This window comes from Nerophis lumbriciformis, linkage group LG15, assembly GCF_033978685.3.
Source record: "Nerophis lumbriciformis linkage group LG15, RoL_Nlum_v2.1, whole genome shotgun sequence".
Taxonomy (NCBI): Eukaryota; Metazoa; Chordata; class Actinopteri; order Syngnathiformes; family Syngnathidae; genus Nerophis; species Nerophis lumbriciformis.
The window spans coordinates 37163464-37184777 of record NC_084562.2 but is presented as its reverse complement, the minus strand read 5'-3'; the positions used below and the strand labels follow the sequence as shown (position 1 = coordinate 37184777).

General features: G+C 40.8%; 2 protein-coding genes across 2 annotated transcripts in view; one reads left to right on the top strand and one right to left on the bottom strand.

Annotated features, from left to right (window-relative positions):
• Window positions 1-21314, top strand: part of LOC133616089 (multiple epidermal growth factor-like domains protein 10) — a 572792-nt gene that overhangs the window by 102210 nt on the left and 449268 nt on the right. The window contains exon 2 of the mRNA XM_061975174.2: window positions 6885-6943. The gene's annotated coding sequence lies outside the window, so the exon portion shown is untranslated. The remainder of the gene's footprint in view (window positions 1-6884; window positions 6944-21314) is intronic.
• On the bottom strand, window positions 15754-17993 carry LOC133616248 (general transcription factor II-I repeat domain-containing protein 2-like). Its single transcript, XM_061975435.2, has 2 exons — window positions 17354-17993; window positions 15754-16586 (listed from the first exon to the last, which is right to left on the bottom strand). Exons 1-2 carry the CDS (start codon window positions 17948-17950, stop codon window positions 16038-16040), a joined length of 1146 nt encoding a protein of 381 aa, XP_061831419.1. The 5' UTR covers window positions 17951-17993; the 3' UTR covers window positions 15754-16037.

Below are 21314 nucleotides of genomic sequence, written 5' to 3'. Positions count from 1 at the left end.
TGGTCCAGAAAATATGGTAATATTTATTGAAGATATTGTCGACTGTGTATGGAAAAAAACGGCGGTGACGACTTCAAGAAATATTCTAAGACAGTGTACCTTTTCAAAGACAAATTCTAATAGTTTTCCAGGGGCTGGAGTGTGGTTTCATTTGCAAACTGGAAATTATAAAAATTACCTTGAGCAAAATTTACACCAAATCATATCCAATACATGTAATCTATTCTACCACAAGGAAGTGTTTTAAATGTAGATTAAAATAATCATAATTCTCCTTGAAAAATGATCAGCAAGAAGCTTGATGAGAAAAACAAACAAGGACTAATGGCGTAAAATTCTGAAAAAGAAGGAATACAAGATGGCAGTCCATGCAAGATTTAATCTGGTGGGGTAAGGATGATTGTGATACAAGTGAGGAACAAGCCCAGAATTACAAGGCAGGAGTTGGTTTATGATGTCAAGGGAATTGAAAGCACAGTCATGAGTAAAAGCATCAGTCACGCACTTTGCTTTAATGCATTTAGATACCGCAGTGCCTGCAAGGCCCCCATTCTCAAAAACACATGTACAATACAGGCCTGTCTGATGTTTGACAATACACACCTGAATTGTTCAGACAAGGAGAATCTGATGTGGTCAGATAGAGATGTAACGATTAACATAGTAATGATAAAACTCCAGACGTTTAGTATTAATGTTGTAGATTAAAATAATAAACTGATACTCACCTGTAGTCTGTGTCGCTCAGTGACGTGCTGTCAGGGGATGCAAGTGAGGCAGTGCCTCACCTTGCCACCAGGGGGGTAAAAGGCTTAACCATGAGATGTTCAAAAACGAAGTAATAAAATAAAATACGTTTTAATAATTCTCTTTTGGTCCATGCTTTCTATGTGATTTTGGTGTGGTTCCTGTATATTTTGGTAATTTTCAAGGGTCAAAATCGCGGAAATTCCGTGTTTCCTGATCAAAACAACAAGGCAGACGAGAAGTGAGGCATACACAGGTGGTGCCTCCACGGCTACGCACAAAGTGTATTGAGCGCGTGCATGCGAGGGGGCTTGTTGCCACGGGCAAAAGGCAGGCCATGAGGCAGCAAGTACTTCTGCCTCAAAGTAGTGGGTGATACTGTATATCAAAAGTTCATGAACTGCTAACACTGGTTAACCCTTAAGAAGTAGAAGAAGAAAACAACAGACAACAACTGCTTTGCTTCCCGCAAACTGTGATGCTTTTTCGCCCTAAAAATGGAGGATTTGATTTCTAAAGTAAGGAATTTTTCAAGACTGGACTTTCAAATCAAAGCAAGAAGTCATTAATACTGGGAGACCAACGCCAGAGCTGCCAGATTTCATTCAAACGTGTGTAGTCCGAGGACAGAAAATAATGCGTTCATTTCAAAAGTATTGGTATACTGGAAAATAATGTATTTGTGGCTGTGCTAAAAAAAAAACGTCTTAATTGCTTTCCCTGCCTTTTATTCTCAACGAGTGACCGTGTTTGGATCAAAATGGGATATACTGAGGTGGCGACTTGTCCAGGGTGTACCCTGCCTTCCGCCCGAATGCAGCTGAGATAGGCTCCAGCATCCCCGCAACCCCGAGAGGGACAAGCGGTAGGGAAAGGGATGGGTGGGATGGATCTGCAAAACCTGCCAAGAAGCCTCGAAAAATATCTGCTCATCTGCCCACATTCAAGGTCATATTTCTTTAAAAACGTTTGGAATATCACGTATTGATCTGGCTCTAATTGAACAACGGAGACTTAATGTCAGCATCCACAATGCCAATGTAAAGGAAAATCGTGAGATGTTAAAAGACCTGATAAACGCCACTTGCTTTTTGGGGAAACAGGAGCTTGCATTTTGTGGTAACGATGAGAGTTAGTGGGAATTATGTGGAACTATTGCACTCTTATGCAGAGAAAGATGAACGTTTAGCAAAACACCTGGAAACATCATCCACTGTGTTTACTGGCACATCAAACAGAATACAGCATGATTTGATAGAAGCAGGAGGTGATGTGATCAGAAATGACATTAAAAAGGAGATTAATGTAGCCAGACTTGTCGAAGTGGAGGTGGATCTCAATTGAGAAAGAGAGACTTTTAAAACTAAAAAAAAAAAGAGAAAAAGGAGGACTTCTACTACAAAGTCATAGAGATCTTTGTCCAGAAGGAAAGGCGAATGGACTTCATTTATACAGGTAAAAGCCAGTAAATTAGAATATTTTGAAAAACTTGATTTATTTCAGTAATTGCATTCAAAAGGTGTAACTTGTACATTATATTTATTCATTGCACACAGACTGATGCATTCAAATGTTTATTTCATTTAATTTTGATGATTTGAAGTGGCAACAAATGAAAATCCAAAATTCCGTGTGTCACAAAATTAGAATATTACTTAAGGCTAATACAAAAAAGGGATTTTTAGAAATGTTGGCCAACTGAAAAGTATGAAAATGAAAAATATGAGCATGTACAATACTCAATACTTGGTTGGAGCTCCTTTTGCCTCAATTACTGCGTTAATGCGGCGTGGCATGGAGTCGATGAGTTTCTGGCACTGCTCAGGTGTTATGAGAGCCCAGGTTGCTCTGATAGTGGCCTTCAACTCTTCTGCGTTTTTGGGTCTGGCATTCTGCATCTTCCTTTTCACAATACCCCACAGATTTTCTATGGGGCTAAGGTCAGGGGAGTTGGCGGGCCAATTTAGAACAGAAATACCATGGTCCGTAAACCAGGCACGGGTAGATTTTGCGCTGTGTGCAGGCGCCAAGTCCTGTTGGAACTTGAAATCTCCATCTCCATAGAGCAGGTCAGCAGCAGGAAGCATGAAGTGCTCTAAAACTTGCTGGTAGACGGCTGCGTTGACCCTGGATCTCAGGAAACAGAGTGGACCGACACCAGCAGATGACATGGCACCCCAAACCATCACTGATGGTGGAAACTTTACACTAGACTTCAGGCAACGTGGATCCTGTGCCTCTCCTGTCTTCCTCCAGACTCTGGGACCTCGATTTCCAAAGGAAATGCAAAATTTGCATGGTTGGGTGATGGTTTGGGGTGCCATGTCATCTGCTGGTGTCGGTCCACTCTGTTTCCTGAGATCCAGGGTCAACGCAGCCGTCTACCAGCAAGTTTTAGAGCACTTCATGCTTCCTGCTGCTGACCTGCTCTATGGAGATGGAGATTTCAAGTTCCAACAGGACTTGACGCCTGCACACAGCGCAAAATCTACCCGTGCCTGGTTTATGGACCATGGTATTTCTGTTCTAAATTGGCCCGCCAACTCCCCTGACCTTAGCCCCATAGAAAATCTGTGGGGTATTGTGAAAAGGAAGATGCAGAATGCCAGACCCAAAAACGCAGAAGAGTTGAAGGCCACTATCAGAGCAACCTGGGCTCTCATAACACCTGAGCAGTGCCAGAAACTCATCGACTCCATGCCACGCCGCATTAACGCAGTAATTGAGGCAAAAGGAGCTCCAACCAAGTATTGAGTATTGTACATGCTCATATTTTTCATTTTCATACTTTTCAGTTGGCCAACATTTCTAAAAATCCCTTTTTTGTATTAGCCTTAAGTAATATTCTAATTTTGTGACACACGGAATTTTGGATTTTTATTTGTTGCCACTTCAAATCATCAAAATTAAATGAAATAAACATTTGAATGCATCAGTCTGTGTGCAATGAATAAATATAATGTACAAGTTACACCTTTGAATGCAATTACTGAAATAAATCAAGTTTTTCAAAATATTCTAATTTACTGGCTTTTACCTGTAAGTAAAGGTAAGATATACTGTCTAGTGCAGTCCAAACAGCGTCCAAAATCCGGCCCGCGGAACTCTCAAGTTTTTTTTTAATTTGTCCGACCGCTTCTATGTTAGCTACATCTCTTTGTTTATAATGTCTATTTTCTGCTGCATCTACTCTCTATTTTAGGCTGCCCTTTTTTTTCTGCAGCTGTTACATATATTGTAAAACTGTACATCAGGGGTGTCCAACTCATTTTAGCTCAGGGGCCGCATGGAGGGAAATCTGCGCACACGCGAGCCGGACTATTAAAATCATGGCATTGAAACAAAAAAATAAAGACAACTTCAGATTGTTTTCTTTGTCTTACTTTGGCCAAAAATAGAACAAACACATTCTGAAAATATTACAATAAAAGTATAGAAAAAAATCCCCGGCAGGGATCCCCAAACCCCGAATATGAATACATTTGTAAATCTGACTAGTGTGTCAGTGACTTAGAATCATACTGTATGTTTGTAAATCTAACTAATGGATCAGTGACTTAGCATCATACTGTATGTTTGTAAATCTGACTAGTGGGTCAGTGACTTAGCATCATACTGTATGTTTGTAATTCTGACTAGTGGGTCAGTGACTTAGCATCATACTGTATGTTTGTAATTCTGACTAGTGTGTCAGTGACTTAGCATCATACTGTATGTTTGTAATTCTGACTAGTGTGTCAGTGACTTAGCATCATACTGTATGTTTGTAAATCTGACTAGTGAGTCAGAGACTTAGCATCATATTGTATGTTTGTAAATCTGACTAGTGAGTCAGTGACTTAGCATCATACTGTATGTTTGTAAATCTGACTAATGGGTCAGTGACTTAGCATCATACTGTATGTTTGTAATTCTGACTAGTGGGTCAGTGACTTAGCATCATACTGTGTGTTTGTAAATCAGACTAATGGGTCAGTGACTTTGCATCATACTGTATGTGATGTTGTGTGCCAGGGAATATAAGAACTACACTACCCAGCATGCAACAGGAATGATGAGCATGCGCGGTAGCCCTAGAAGGTTGTTGAATGTAGCCATGCCGGCAGCTAGAATGTTGTTATGAGCACGCTTTATGAGTAAACGTTTAGAACTCAGCCAACACGTCTCGTCTGCATTATTTACAAATAGACAGACAACACACTGTATGTTTGTAATTCTGACTAATGGGTCAGTGACTTAGCATCATACTGTATGTTTGTAATTCTGACTAGTGGGTCAGTGACTTAGCATCATACTGTATGTTTGTAATTCTGACTAGTGGGTCAGTGACTTAGCATCATACTGTATGTTTGTAAATCTGACTAGTGGGTCAGTGATTTAGTATCATACTGTATGTTTTTAAATCTGACTAATGGGTCAGTGACTTAGCATCATACTGTATGTTTGTAAATCTGACTAATGGGTCAGTGACTTAGCATTATACTGTATGTTTGTAATTCTGACTAGTGGGTCAGTGACTTAGCATCATACTGTATGTTTGTAAATCTGACCAATGGAACAGTGACTTGGCATCATACTATATGTTTGTAATTTTGACTAGTGGGTCAGTGACTTAGCATCATACTATATGTTTGTAATTTTGACTAGTGGGTCAGTGACTTAGCATCGTACTGTATGTTTGTAATTCTGACTAGTGGGTCAGTGACTTAGCATCATACTGTATGTTTGTAATTCTGACTAGTGGGTCAGTGACTTAGCATCATGCTGTATGTTTGTAAATCTGACTAATGGGTCAGTGACTTAGCATCATTCTGTATGTTTGTAATTCTGACTAGTGGGTCAGTGCCTCGCCAACCTCAAACCTCATTGCACGTCACTGGTGTCACTGTTGTAATGATGGTTTCAGTTAAGGCAAACTAAAGTAGACCCGCTGCTTCCTAGCTGACTTGTGCAACTATCTTACTGTCAACTCATGGATGATTCGATTTGAGAAGAAGAGTCTGTCTTTTCCTGCAATTCAGCCAATCAGATGTAGCTAGGGCTGTTGCTTAACTGACTTTCCAAGTCGCAGTTGGGTGTTCCAACAGGACAATGACCCCAAACACACATCAAAAGTGGTAAAGGAATGGCTAAATCAGGCTAGAATGAAAGTTTTAGAATGGCCTTCCCAAAGTCCTGACTTAAATGTGCGGACAATGCTGAAGTAACAAGTCCATGTCAGAAAACCAACAAATGTAGCTGAACTGCACTAATTTTGTCAAGAGGAGTGGTCAACAATTCAACCAGAAGCTTGCCAGAAGCTTGTGGATGGCTACCAAAAGCGCCTTATTGCAGTGAAACTTGCCAAGGGACATATTATGTATGTATACTTTTGACCCAGCAGATTTGGTCACATTTTCAGTAGACCCATAATAAATTAATAAAAGAACCAAACTTCATGAATGTTTTTTGTGACAACAAGAGCACAACAAGTATGTGCTCCAATCACTCTATCACAAAAAAATACAAGTTGTAGAAATTATTGGAAATTCAAGACAGCCATGACATTATGTTCTTTACAAGTGTATGTAAACTTTTGATCGCAACTGTATAAATCATACATCAGCAGTCAAGAGGAGATGTTGTAACCGGTAACTTGTTTTGAAAAGGTTTAAAATGATCATTTATACAGTATACCAAATATATAACGGGAATTGTTTGGAATCGATTCTTAATTGAATCGGTATCCCAAGAATTGGAAATTAATCGAATCGTGAGCTGCCCAAAGATTCCAACCACTAGTTTCTGTATATACGTTTCTTGTAACGTGCTGCACATGGACATGGCGATGGATGTCTACCATACTTAGTCCTGTAGTTCCACTAATTGAGTGCATACGTCTTTGTTTCAGTAAACCCTGAAACACATTGTCTTTTCTAGAGGGGTAGCAATTTTGAGAGGTTTAGGCGTTCCTAACGTCGTCATTGTTTTTAAGTAAGGAATACTTTAATTAATCACTTTTTGAAGTGTTACACTGTTACTGTGATTTCAAGACGTTAAAACATACAATAATTTAAAAAGAGCACTGAATAGAATAGCCTTATTGTCACTGTCATAATTGTCACCATTATTCACTGTCAAAATCTGTTTTTTAACAGCTCCCATGACCTCAAACAGCACCTGAGAGCACAAACAGTAGCAGTATAACAACAACAGAGTAAGTAAAATCAATATAAAAACATCAAGTTTAACAGTATAAAATTGCTGGCTGCATGTTTCGATGTTGAATGTTTAACAAAAATAATTGGGAAATGTCCTGTGGGCTGTATTTTGCCCAAGTCTGATCAACAGGGTACTGCAATACACAAATAAATACAATGTGGTTAAAAAGCTTAATAACCTCAGGGATAGTGGAATAAATCTACCGTAATACAAAGATTTAATCAATTGCTTTTAAAAAAAACAATTTTAAATAATCAAAACTTTGTGAACAGCTTGTATATTTAGCCCAGGAACATTCATGCAAATACCTTTTTGTTTAAAAAGAAAACGCACAGACGGAATATGAGGATTTGGAATCATTAAGGTTATATTGAAGGAGTAAAAACCCTTGTTTTGCAGTGCGTCGGTTGGGGGGGGGTTTGGTGGTAGCGGGGGTGTATATTGCAGCCCGGAAGAGTTAGGGCTGCATGGGATTCTCGGTATTTGTTTTGTTGTGTTTATGTTGTGTTCTGATGCGAATGTTCTCCCGAAATGTGTTTGTCATTCTTGTTTGGTGTGGATTCACAGTGTGGCGCATATTTCTAACAGTGTTATTGTTTTTATGTTTTATTTATTCTATTTTATTTATTTATTTTTTATCATGTTCTGTTTGTGTTGTGTTGTGTTTGCTCGGTACTCGTATTATCTTTTAACCTGCCCAATGTACAGCACTTTGGCTACCCCTGTGCTAAATTTTAAATGTGCTTTATAAATAAAGTTGATTTGATTTGATTTGATTTATTTATACGGGCACCCTCAGGGTAACCTGTATCGCTGTTGGTCAAGTACGCGTTGCATTCACGTGTGTGTGTGTGTGTGTGCGTGCAGAAGCCGCACATATTATGTGACTGGGCCAGCATTCGTTGGACTGAGTGAAAAGCGGACAAGTGGAATTACACGGCCCGCGGGCCAGAGTTTGACACCCATGCTCTACATCAGGGGTCCCCAAACTTTTTGACTCGGGGGCTGCATTGAGTTAAAAAAAAATGGCCGGGGGACAGGCTGTATATATATATATATATATATATATATATGAATGACAAAACGGATTATAAAGACAATGTGTGTATATACAGGTAAAAGCCAGTAAATTAGAATATTTTGAAAAACTTGATTTATTTCAGTAATTGCATTCAAAAGGTGTAACTTGTACATTATATTTATTCATTGCACACAGACTGATGCATTCAAATGTTTATTTCATTTAAATTTGATGATTTGAAGTGGCAACAAATGAAAATCCAAAATTCCGTGTGTCACAAAATTAGAATATTACTTAAGGCTAATACAAAAAAGGGATTTTTAGAAATGTTGGCCAACTGAAAAGTATGAAAATGAAAAATATGAGCATGTACAATACTCAATACTTGGTTGGAGCTCCTTTTGCGTCAATTACTGCGTTAATGCGGCGTGGCATGGAGTCGATGAGTTTCTGGCACTGCTCAGGTGTTATGAGAGCCCAGGTTGCTCTGATAGTGGCCTTCAACTCTTCTGCGTTTTTGGGTCTGGCATTCTGCATCTTCCTTTTCACAATACCCCACAGATTTTCTATGGGGCTAAGGTCAGGGGAGTTGGCGGGCCAATTTAGAACAGAAATACCATGGTCCGTAAACCAGGCACGGGTAGATTTTGCGCTGTGTGCAGGCGCCAAGTCCTGTTGGAACTTGAAATCTCCATCTCCATAGAGCAGGTCAGCAGCAGGAAGCATGAAGTGCTCTAAAACTTGCTGGTAGACGGCTGCGTTGACCCTGGATCTCAGGAAACAGAGTGGACCGACACCAGCAGATGACATGGCACCCCAAACCATCACTGATGGTGGAAACTTTACACTAGACTTCAGGCAACGTGGATCCTGTGCCTCTCCTGTCTTCCTCCAGACTCTGGGACCTCGATTTCCAAAGGAAATGCAAAATTTGCATGGTTGGGTGATGGTTTGGGGTGCCATGTCATCTGCTGGTGTCGGTCCACTCTGTTTCCTGAGATCCAGGGTCAACGCAGCCGTCTACCAGCAAGTTTTAGAGCACTTCATGCTTCCTGCTGCTGACCTGCTCTATGGAGATGGAGATTTCAAGTTCCAACAGGACTTGGCGCCTGCACACAGCGCAAAATCTACCCGTGCCTGGTTTACGGACCATGGTATTTCTGTTCTAAATTGGCCCGCCAACTCCCCTGACCTTAGCCCCATAGAAAATCTGTGGGGTATTGTGAAAAGGAAGATGCAGAATGCCAGACCCAAAAACGCAGAAGAGTTGAAGGCCACTATCAGAGCAACCTGGGCTCTCATAACACCTGAGCAGTGCCAGAAACTCATCGACTCCATGCCACGCCGCATTAACGCAGTAATTGAGGCAAAAGGAGCTCCAACCAAGTATTGAGTATTGTACATGCTCATATTTTTCATTTTCATACTTTTCAGTTGGCCAACATTTCTAAAAATCCCTTTTTTGTATTGGCCTTAAGTAATATTCTAATTTTGTGACACACGGAATTTTGGATTTTCATTTGTTGCCACTTCAAATCATCAAAATTAAATGAAATAAACATTTGAATGCATCAGTCTGTGTGCAATGAATAAATATAATGTACAAGTTACACCTTTTGAATGCAATTACTGAAATAAATCAAGTTTTTCAAAATATTCTAATTTACTGGCTTTTACCTGTATATATGCATTGTCTTTATAATCTGTTTTGTCATTTAACATCAACTGATGTTCATCAACATTTAACATTTAACATTGTCACGTTGTCGATGGGAAAATTCATTTTTAGACAATATGATTTGTCTGAGCGGCAAGGAGACACCGAGAGTAACAAGCGGTAGAAAATGGATTAGAAAGGAAGGATAAAAAAAAAAAAAAAATGTAACTTGGGACTTCCCGTGGGCCGGATTTTGGATGCTGGGGGGCCGGATCCGGCCCGCGGGCCGTAGTTTGGGGACCCCGGCTCTACATCATACTCGTTGTAACCTGATCAAACCAGCGTTTTTAAAGCATCTCTGTCCAAACTCACAGTCTGACAGCTTCTGAGGCTTTTTGGGAACAAAAGGCCAACATTAGTACTGAACACAAAGAGACACTGCACACACATGTCTGGCAGTTTTTTGGGTGTTTTTTCGAGATAAACTATAAACGTAATCTTTTTAGTGTCTTCTAGGTAACGGTTAAGACATTAAGACAGGAAAATACAACTTGCTTTCTATTTTTTAGTAATCCCTGAAATTAGCACTCCTTTGCAGTAAAAATCAGTGTCATTGTTCACAGCTTTTTCCCTCGAGATGGAAGACTTGTTCTTCTTTTGTCTGACTATGCAAATACTAGCATTAAATGCAATAATACACAATATATCCCCAAGGTCTTGGGCCAGGGCAGGTTCAACTTTAATGTGATCGCTGTGTGGGGTTCACATGTGTGTGTGGGTTTGGAGAAATTGTGCTAAAGGAGCTGTCACAAACGCCAACTGTGTTGTAATCGCGCCTCCAAAGTAAGATTCCATAATGTTTGTGTATGACATTCTCACAATAAAATTGTGTCTCTGTCAAAATATATTTTTTTATTTTTTTATTTTGTAGGCAAGTAATTTATTGTGACTAATCACAATAAATCAAAATTCAAATTGTGATTAATCTGATTAAAAAAAAAAAATAGTTTGACAGTGCTAAGTGATACCATTTTTATTTTTTAAATGGAATATAGTTATACTGATTGAAATACTTAAATAATATATTGTGAATAAAATTATACCAAAGTAACCATTTTACCAAATTAAGAAACTGTTATGATATGAAAAGGGGTAGGGTTAAATAAGCTCTGCTTCTTCCTACTCCTTTTCAGACGTGCTGTTATGAAAACAACTGTAAATATGTGATGCACTACATTGTAACTGTAATTGTATTTTATGCATGTTCGAAATGAACTGAAACTGAACTGAACTGAGCTGAACTGAACATAATTGCCCTAATTAAAGGAACATAACCAGCATTAATGCAGGACAAAGGATTTGCAAAACAAATTACTTATAAGATATTACTTACACAATATCACCTTATTGTACAGTAAATGGCTGCTACTGTTTTTTTAGTCTGGTTACTACGGTGCTGTGGAACCACATTCCTGTACTGATCCCTTGTAAGAAGTGAGGGGCAAACTGCCATTACCTCAAACCCCCCAGTTCCTATTCACTACGACGATTTTTTTCGATTGACTTAAAAATAACTGAACTGACACTTGATAAAGCAAAAAGGGACAAGCGGTAGAAAATGGATGGATGGATACAGTTTTTTCCAATTGAATCCCCTCCAGAAGTTCAAGTTACTTAAATTATTTGTTGTATATAGTTATAGTCCACAACACAAGTAATTTAAAGATACTGTAAGGGTCTGGCTGTGTCTGTGAATGCACCTTGGCCCTCTCCATCACCATGGAAAGCCCAAAGAACTATTCAGGTTTGCTTGGTGGATAAGAGGCGTAGAATTGAGATTTGTAGCTGGAATTGAGGGCTACCAATTTTTTTGTGTGCAAGTGTGCAAATACCTTGTTAAATTTTACACTACTGCTGGTGTGTTAATGTTGGCAATTAAGCTTCAAAAGTGCATCAGTGTGTCTGCATGTCTGTCAGGATGCCAAAAACCTTGAATATAGAACAGGCAAAATGTTTCCCATTGTAAATAATGGAAATCCAACTATGTCAGGATTGCTCCTGACAGTTTGGTCATGTGTTTGTGTTTTCCTATGTTTAGCGTTTTAGTTCCTGTCTTGCGCTCTTATTTGTCTTTCAACTTCAGGGTTACTATCACTTCGCTGGTTTGAACGCAGTTTCCCCTCACCTGCTCTTGATTAGCAGTCAGTGGACTCACTTGCCTCTGATCACTGATAAGGAGGGTTTTTTTAGTCCAGTATCACCTGCCTCTCGATGCTGGATCATTGTATGAGCTGTACTGCATTGTTTGATTCATGAGTGTTCAAGCTTTGTTATGCTTCCTGTGCACTTTTCTGTTGCACTATATCTAAGTATCCATCCATCCATCCATTTTCTACCGCTTATTCCCTTCGGGGTGGCGGGGGGCGCTGGAGCCTATCTCAGCTACAATCGAGCGGAAGGTGGGGTACACCCTGGACAAGTCCCCACCTCATATATCTAAGTATTGGTTATTAAATACTTTTTTTTACCTGTATGATGGCTCCATCAAAAAGTTGTTCTGGCCAAAAGTTAACTTGAAATTGTTGCGGTGACGATAGGCACATGGCCATTAGCCCTAAATGAAAATGTGTCCCCTCCTTTTAACGTCTAAGTGTTTTTTTTAATCTAATCATTCCAGAAGAACATTTGTTGGGTCTAACAGTTACATTCAATCAATCAATCAATCTTTATTTATATAGCCCTAAATCACAAGTGTCTCAAAGGGCTGCACAAGCCACAACGACATCCTCGGTACAAAGCCCACATACGGGCAAGGAAAAACTCACCCCAGTGGGACGTCGATGTGAATGACTATGAGAAACCTTGGAGAGGACCGCATATGTGGGTAACCCCCCCCCTCTAGGGGAGACCGAAAGCAATGGATGTCGAGTGGGTCTGACATAATATTGTGAGAGTCCAGTCCATAGTGGATCCAACATAATAGTAAGAGTCCAGTCCATAGTGGGGCCAGCAGGACACCATCCCGAGCGGAGACGGGTCAGCAGCGCAGAGATGTTCCCTGCCAATGCACAGGCGAGCGGTCCACCCCGGGTCCCGACTCTGGACAGCCAGCACTTCATCCATGGCCACCGGACCTGTGCCCCCCCCCCCCTCAAGGAAAAGGGGAGCAGAGGAGAAAAGAAAAGAAACGGCAGATCAACTGGTCTAACAGGGGGGCTATTTAAAGGCTAGAGTATACAAATGAGTTTTAAGATGGGACTTAAATGCTTCTACTGAGGTAGCATCTCTAATTGTTACCGGGAGGGCATTCCATAGTACTGGAGCCCGAATAGAAAACGCTCTATAGCCCGCAGACTTTTTTTGGGCTCTGGGAATCACTAATAAGCCGGAGTTCTTTGAACGCAGATTTCTTGCCGGGACATATGGTACAATGCAATCGACAAGATAGGACGGAGCTAGACCGTGTAGTATTTTATACGTAAGTAGTAAAACCTTAAAGTCACATCTTAAGTGCACAGGAAGCCAGTGCAGGTGAGCCAGTATAGGCGTAATATGATCAAACATTAAGTTTATTTACATACTGATAATCACTTATTTGTTTGTGTTTAACGGCAAATAGGTACATTTCCAGCAATAAGATATCTAGAGAAAAAATGCAATTTTTGTGGAATTTTCATCTCATCTCATCATCCACAATCCCTATGTGAGACAAAAAAAATGTCTTTCTCTTTTCTGTGCGTCAAGATTGTAAAAAAAACCTGCTAGCCCAATGTGGCTAATAATGCAGGCATTGGGGCTTCACCTATTCTGCCTATAGAGCCCTATAGAAAACCTCCAAAAATCTTGAACAACATTTTATATACATGCTACAGTTATGTATGTACAGTAATGTAGTAACAGGAACATTTAATACTTACAGTACTTTGGTCAGTTTAAGCATATTACAACTTCTTCCCCGGGCACATTGATTTCGCAAAGTGCATAGCAACAAACGCTACTTCCGTCAATAACAACTACCACAAATCATGGCAGATTTTGTGAGAGCCATTGACGACTACTTTGGGACGAACGATGACCCAAAACCTTATCTTTGTGTACCTTGATATAAGGAGGATAAACAGCATGTTATAGAACAGACCTGGGCAAATTAAGGCCCGTTAAGCTTTTTGATCTGGCCCGCCGGATATTCGAAACTGTAGCTGCCATTATGATGTGCAGGGATGTCTTCAAATTCAATCAATCAATCAATCAATCTTTATTTATATAGCCCTAAATCACAAGTGTCTCAAAGGGCTGCACAAGCCACAACGACATCCTCGGTACAAAGCCCACATACGGGCAAGGAAAAACTCACCCCAGTGGGACGTCGATGTGAATGACTATGAGAAACCTTGGAGAGGACCGCATATGTGGGTAACCCCCCCCCCCTCTAGGGGAGACCGAAAGCAATGGATGTCGAGTGGGTCTGACATAATATTGTGAGAGTCCAGTCCATAGTGGATCCAACATAATAGTAAGAGTCCAGTCCATAGTGGGGCCAGCAGGACACCATCCCGAGCGGAGACGGGTCAGCAGCGCAGAGATGTTTCCAGCCGATGCACAGGCGAGCGGTCCACCCCGGGTCCCGACTCTGGACAGCCAGCACTTCATCCATGGCCACCGGACCTGTGCCCCCCCCCCCCTCAAGGAAAAGGGGAGCAGAGGAGAAAAGAAAAGAAACGGCAGATCAACTGGTCTAACAGGGGGGCTATTTAAAGGCTAGAGTATACAAATGACTTTTAAGATGGGACTTAAATGCTTCTACTGAGGTAGCATCTCTAATTGTTACCGGGAGGGCATTCCATAGTACTGGAGCCCCAATAGAAAACGCTCTATAGCCCGCAGACTTTTTTTGGGCTCTGGGAATCACTAATAAGCCGGAGTTCTTTGAACGCAGATTTCTTGCCGGGACATATGGTACAATGCAATCGACAAGATAGGACGGAGCTAGACCGTGTAGTATTTTATACGTAAGTAGTAAAACCTTAAAGTCACTTCTTAAGTGCACAGGAAGCCAGTGCAGGTGAGCCAGTATAGGCGTAATATGATCAAACTTTCTTGTTCTTGTCAAAAGTCTAGCAGCCGCATTTTGTACCAACTGTAATTTTTTAATGCTAGACATAGGGAGACCCGAAAATAATACGTTACAGTAGTCGAGACGAGACGTAACGAACGCATGAATAATGATCTCAGCGTCGCTAGTGGATAAAATAGAACGAATTTTAGCGATATTACGGAGATGAAAGAAGGCCGTTTTGTAACACTCTTAATGTGTGATTCAAAGGAGAGAGTTGGGTCGAAGATAATACCCAGATTCTTTACTGATTCGCCTTGTGTAATTGTTTGGTTGTCAAATGTTAAGGTGGTATTATTAAATAAATGTCGGTGTTTAGCAGGACCGATAATCAGCATTTCCGTTTTCTTGGCGTTGAGTTGCAAGAAGATAGCGGACATCCATTGTTTAATTTCATTAAGACACGCCTCCAGCTGACTACAATCCGGCGTGTTGGTCAGCTTTAGGGGCATGTACCGTAAGTCTTGAACTATACAAAGTATTTCAATGGTTGGAATCCGCGCTTATGCATTATATACTAGTTACTATGGTAATCTAAGTCGCAGCAGCTCAGACAAGGCAACAAGCAGTGTAGGTGGGGAGCGTTTCCACAGAGTGTTTCCAGAGCGGCCTGCCTGAAATGCGGGTGTCAGGGACAAACGCAGAAGGAGATTTTTACAACAATGTTCTAAAGCTTAGTGATGTATCAGATGTATCAGATCGTAGGTGTTTTTCTTTTTACCCTTCACATTCTTATTTCGCTGTTTGTTGCGTTTGTAAAATATGTTGATCGAGAGGGGGTGTGCGTTCATATGTTGACAGTATTCAGTGTTTTATCGTTCATAGTTAATATTGTAAATCCCACATTTTTTATTTTTATTCTGGGTGTCTCATTCAGTAAAAAATAAAACAAATTCCATTCCGTTTTTTAAGGCGGTCTGTCATAACGTTTTTAGCAATCAATCATACATTATTGCAGGGGTCCTCAAGTACAAATCTTGAAGGTCCACAAATGTTTTTTTGAAACAGGCTGGGTCCGTTTATTATCCGTCAAGCTTATATAGTAGCAGGGGGTAGGTAGTAGTTTAACATTTTCTTCAAATTAACAAAAATAAAATAAATATCCAATAAAATACATGAAATATTTTCTTTGAAACAAAATAAATAAGAACTTAAATAAAACTTTCAGTTTTAACAAAAAATAAATACTTTTAAACACAACCCTCCTATCCCTGGTAAACAAATGACTTCAACAGATCTCATTCATGTGCAAATATAACTATGGTACAGTACATCCCCGTTGTGTAAAAGACAACTGCTCAATGGGAGAATTGGGCTCTTGGGGTTGAAGCCAAGACTTTGAACTTTGGCACAAAAGGTGTGATGACCAGGCGGAGACACTGATCCAGGTGTTCATTGGTCAGTCTGCTGCTGTACTTGTTCTTCACAATGTTCATTGTAGAGAAGGCAGACTCACAGCTGTATGTTGAGCCAAACATTGTGAGGATGTGACAGGCCATCTTATGCAGCAGAGGGAACTTGGAAGGAATGACCAGCTTTGACCAGAAGGTGATGGCGTCACACTGAGCCTCTTTCAGTGCGACGCTTTCTTGGGGGTCAATGAGCTCAGTCTGCAGTGAAGCAGCTCTGGCCCATGGGAAGACTTGTTTTGCTTCTGCAGAGAACACACTCACATTTCTGATCAGGAATGGGTTTTCAATGAACAGCAGGACTTGTTTTCCCAAAATGAAGCCATCAAAGCGAGTCTTGAAATTTGCAATGAGTTTTTCCAAGAATTCCAAATGGCACTGATGATCTCCCTCTCCTTTGGTCAGTTCCAGAAGTTTGGGGAAGTGGAGCAGTTCCTCCTGTAGATACACAGTTTAAATATATATTAGGAACAATGCTTAAAAATAGATATGAATTATCAAGTCAATCAATCAATCAATCAATCTTTATTTATATAGCCCTAAATCACAAGTGTCTCAAAGGGCTGCACAAGCCACAACGACATCCTCGGTACAAAGCCCACATATGGGCAAGGAAAAACTCACCCCAGTGGGACGTCGATGTGAATGACTATGAGAAACCTTGGAGAGGACCGCATATGTGGGTAACCCCCCCCCTCTAGGGGAGACCGAAAGCAATGGATGTCGGTGGGTCTGACATAATATTGTGAGAGTCCAGGCCATAGTGGATCCAACATAATAGTAAGAGTCCAGTCCATAGTGGGGCCAGCAGGACACCATCCCGAGCGGAGACGGGTCAGCAGCGTAGAGATGTTCCCAGCCGATGCACAGGCGAGCGGTCCACCCCGGGTCCCGACTCTGGACAGCCAGCACTTCATCCATGGCCACCGGACCTGTGCCCCCCCCCCTCAAGGAAAAGGGGAGCAGAGGAGAAAAGAAAAGAAACGGCAGATCAACTGGTCTAACAGGGGGGCTATTTAAAGGCTAGAGTATACAAATGAGTTTTAAGATGGGACTTAAATGCTTCTACTGAGGTAGCATCTCTAATTGTTACCGGGAGGGCATTCCATAGTACTGGAGCCCGAATAGAAAACGCTCTATAGCCCGCAGACTTTTTGTGGAAGAAAATAGTGTGTGGTAGAAAATAATTATAACAAAATAGTTACCTGTATGTCACTTTTGAAAAGCTCCAGCTTCCTCTGGAAGGCACGGACTTCTGACATCAGCTCACACACTGTGTTCTTCTTCCCCTGTAGCTTGAGATTTAGGTCATGGAGATGGGAGGTTATATCAGCCAAACATGCCACAGCTTCCATTTTCCCAGCATTTTGCAGAAATTCCAGGAACTGTTTTGCTTTTGCGCTATTTTGCTGGGACAGAAACACTTGCAGCTCTTCTCTAATGGCCCAAAAACGCTCCAGGACCCTGCCTTTGCTAAGCCATCTGACGTTGTTGTGCACGAGCAAATCATCAAAAGCACCGTCTACCTCTGTTAGGAATGTGCGCAGCAAGCGGTGCTGCAGTGCAGATGATGCTCCCAAGAAGTTTATGAGTTTCATCATTGTTGTCATGATTTCAGAGTACACTTCTCCAAGACTTGCACAAAGGACAGACTGGTGGATTATGCAGTGATAAGATATCAGGCCAGGGTGGTGGTCTCTCAGACGCGGAACCAGTCCCTTCTCTCTCCCCAACATGGCTGGAGCTCCATCAGTAGCAATGGACACAACTTTCTTCAGATCTATCCCTTTTTCATTCAGCATTTCTGATATTGCTTTATAGATGTCTTCTCCCCTTGTTTGTCCACTGAGGTTTGCCAGGCCCCAAACATCTCAATAAACTCCCCCTTTTCCTCATCATAATACCTCACAAACACCAACAACTGAGCATTGTCAGTGGTGTCAGTGGACTCATCCACTGCTAGGGATATGCACTCTGCATGTTTTATTCCATCACAAAGCAGCTTGGACAAATCACCAGCCAGAATTTCAGTACGTCTGGTAGCTGTGGCATCAGAGAGTGGGATTTGATTTATTTTAGCTGTCATTTCTTCCTTTTCTTTGCCTTCAAACATGGCACCCATCACTTCAGTCAAGCATTCTTTAATTATTTCTGCATCAGAGAATGGCTTCTTGTGTTTACCCAAAACCCATGCCACTCTGAGTGAGCACTCTGTTGCTATTTGTTGTTGTGTCATAGATTTAACAAAAATCTTGCTTGATGTTTCATATGACTTTTTCAGCCTCGTGATTTCTTTTTTTCTTAGCTCTGAATCATGAGGAAATGTCTCTTCAAATTCGCGGTGCTCTTTCAGATAGTGACGTTTCAGATTTTCACTTTTCACCAGAGCAACAGTACTGTTGCATATTAGACACATTGGTCTGCACTGTGCACATGTGTATGACCCAGGTGGTAACCGCCTATCAGCGCGTCGTTGTGATAGAGAGGACAACCCATACCCCGGAATCAGCCAATCAGAGTGGCGTTCTCTCGCTCTCTCTGAGAGAGAGAGAGAGAGACAGAGGTGTGGACTCGAGTCACATGACTTGGACTCGAGTCAGACTCGAGTCATGAATTTGATGACTTTAGACTCGACTTGACAAAATGTAAAAAGACTTGCAACTCGACTTAGACTTTAACATCAATGACTTGTGACTTCACTTGGACTTGAGCCTTTTGAATTGACATGACTTGACATGACTTGCTACTTTCCCCAAAACCCAAAGATGAAAAAGTTATTCGGGAGCGCTCCGTATTTTTCATTGTGTACTTGTCTATCAGCGTTGCGTGTGTCAGCTGGTGTGGCCAATCAAATTAGATCTACTTTGTTTTCATCACACAGCATTCATCCAATCAAATTGCAGGACAACCAACGAAGAAGACATGTCCAAACCACACGCCAGTGAACAAAAAATGATACCTAAAATAATTTTGTTTGGGTATAAAAATTACGAGGTGGTCAACACAAAACGGTTTGCAGTATGCAACACATGCGGTTCGAAAATTAATGATGGAGAGGCAACAACTTCCAACTTCGTCCGGCATTTGAAGTTGCACAAATAACGGTAAGTTTTGAATGTAAGATAACGTTTATTGGCTAAGTAACGTGACTTTTATTTGCTGTGTAGTTAAATCAGTGAGGCTGTAAACTCACTGCTAACGTTATAACGTTATTGCAAACACGGGAATCTGTTGCAGTTCACTACCTTATTCATACTTTTTGTTCAGTGAGGATGTCGTTGTGGCTTGTGCAGCCCTTTGAGACACTTGTGATTTAGGGCTATATAAATAAAGATTGATTGATTGATTGATTTTTTTAAGCAGGGTTACGTTAGTCAATATATCACACGTAACGTTAGACGGCGGTCAGCAGCACCGCGTATTTTAGCCACCTAAAAAAAGACAAAAATAGTCAAATAAAGGTCAGTTAAAATGTATACTATATTATGAATATGTGTACCGTTTTAGCTAGCTTTCTGACATACTGTTGGTTGTTTACCTCAGTGGTCCCCAACCACCGGGCCGCGGCCCGGTACTGGTCCGTGGATCGATTGGTATCGGGCCGCACAAGAAATAATTTTTTTTTCTTTTTCTTTTTTTAATTAAATCAACATAAAAAACACAAGATACACTTACAAGTAGTGCACCAACCCAAAACAACTCTCTCCCCCCTTTTGTTCTGGGAATTGAACATGAAGACTCTTCCTTCACTGTTCCGAGTGGCCATGAGAGTCTTGGCAGTGCCTGCCTCCAGTGCTCCAGTGGAGCGAGTTTTCAGCCATGGTGGCATCATACTACGCCCCCATCGTGCACAAATGACTGACAGACTCTTGGCTAATTTGGTCTTTTGCAAATGCAATGCAGCATAGGGCCCTGACATATAAAAAGTACAACTTTTTTGTTATGTTCACGTATATGTCATGTTTTTTCAATGTTAACACTTTTGTACAAATAAGTACATTTGCACTTTATTTTTCAATGTGTTTGTTCTGTAAAGGAATGAGTTAATGTTTAAAATGACTGGTTAATAGTGCTATTATAAAGTGCAATGTCAGCACAATTTTCTTTCCTGCAATTTAAAATGCACTTGTTTTAATAAATAAATACAGCGTTTGAAAAGCATACACAATCTGTTTTAATATATTAGTCTGTGGTTAAAAGGACTTGAAAGGACTCGAAATGCAGGACTTAGGACTTGACTTGAGACTTTCCAGTCTTGACTTTGGACTTGACTCGGGGCTTGCCTGTCTTGACTCAGGACTTGACTCGGACTTGAGGGCAAAGACTTGAGACTTACTTGTGACTTGCAAAACAATGACTTGGTCCCACCTCTGGAGAGAGAGAGAGAGGGAGAGAGACGGAGTGAGTGAGACACGGAGAAGTGTAAACAAAACGTGGAGACATTTGACTAAAAACAACAAAGAACGTTGACTTGCGCTAGCGATAACTCAAAGATAAATACAATTATTATATTTTTTATAATAATTATAATTATAATAATTTTTTTTTTATTTTATTTTTTTTTACACTATAATTCGTGCTGGGTCCGGACGGACACGTCGCTGGGTCCGGACATGGACCGCGGTCCGCCTGTTGAGGATCCCTGCATTATTGTGTCCGTGTTCCTAAAAATAGGACCCAAGCATACATGCTGTACAGCAGAGTTTCACAACTTGTGTGTGTCTGTCGTCCCCCAGACACATTTTTTTCACTAAATTTGGCCCCCAAGTCAAAATAATTGCCCAGGCCTGTTTTAGAAGCTGGGTGCAAATCATATCCAGTTCGAGTACACTAACCAACATATAGCACTAATTCTAAGTCCTAAATGTTTCATTGACAAAATAAGACATACCAAAACAGTCACTTACGATTTCTGCTTTCACTGGGATGTCGACTGGTGAGATGTTTTTATCTTTTAGCTCAAGATGTGTGCTCCTCTTTTAGCTGGTTAATTCATCAGAGTGCTCACACCTCAGATAAAAAATGTTGGGAGGAAGAAAGCATCTTGATGTGTTTTCCTTGCTGGGTCTAAGTTAGAATCCATTGTCTCAGATGTGTCACTGTGCCAGAAAAGTAGTTCCTTGGTGTTAGCTCCTACATTAACAATGTTGATATACCTTGGTTAAT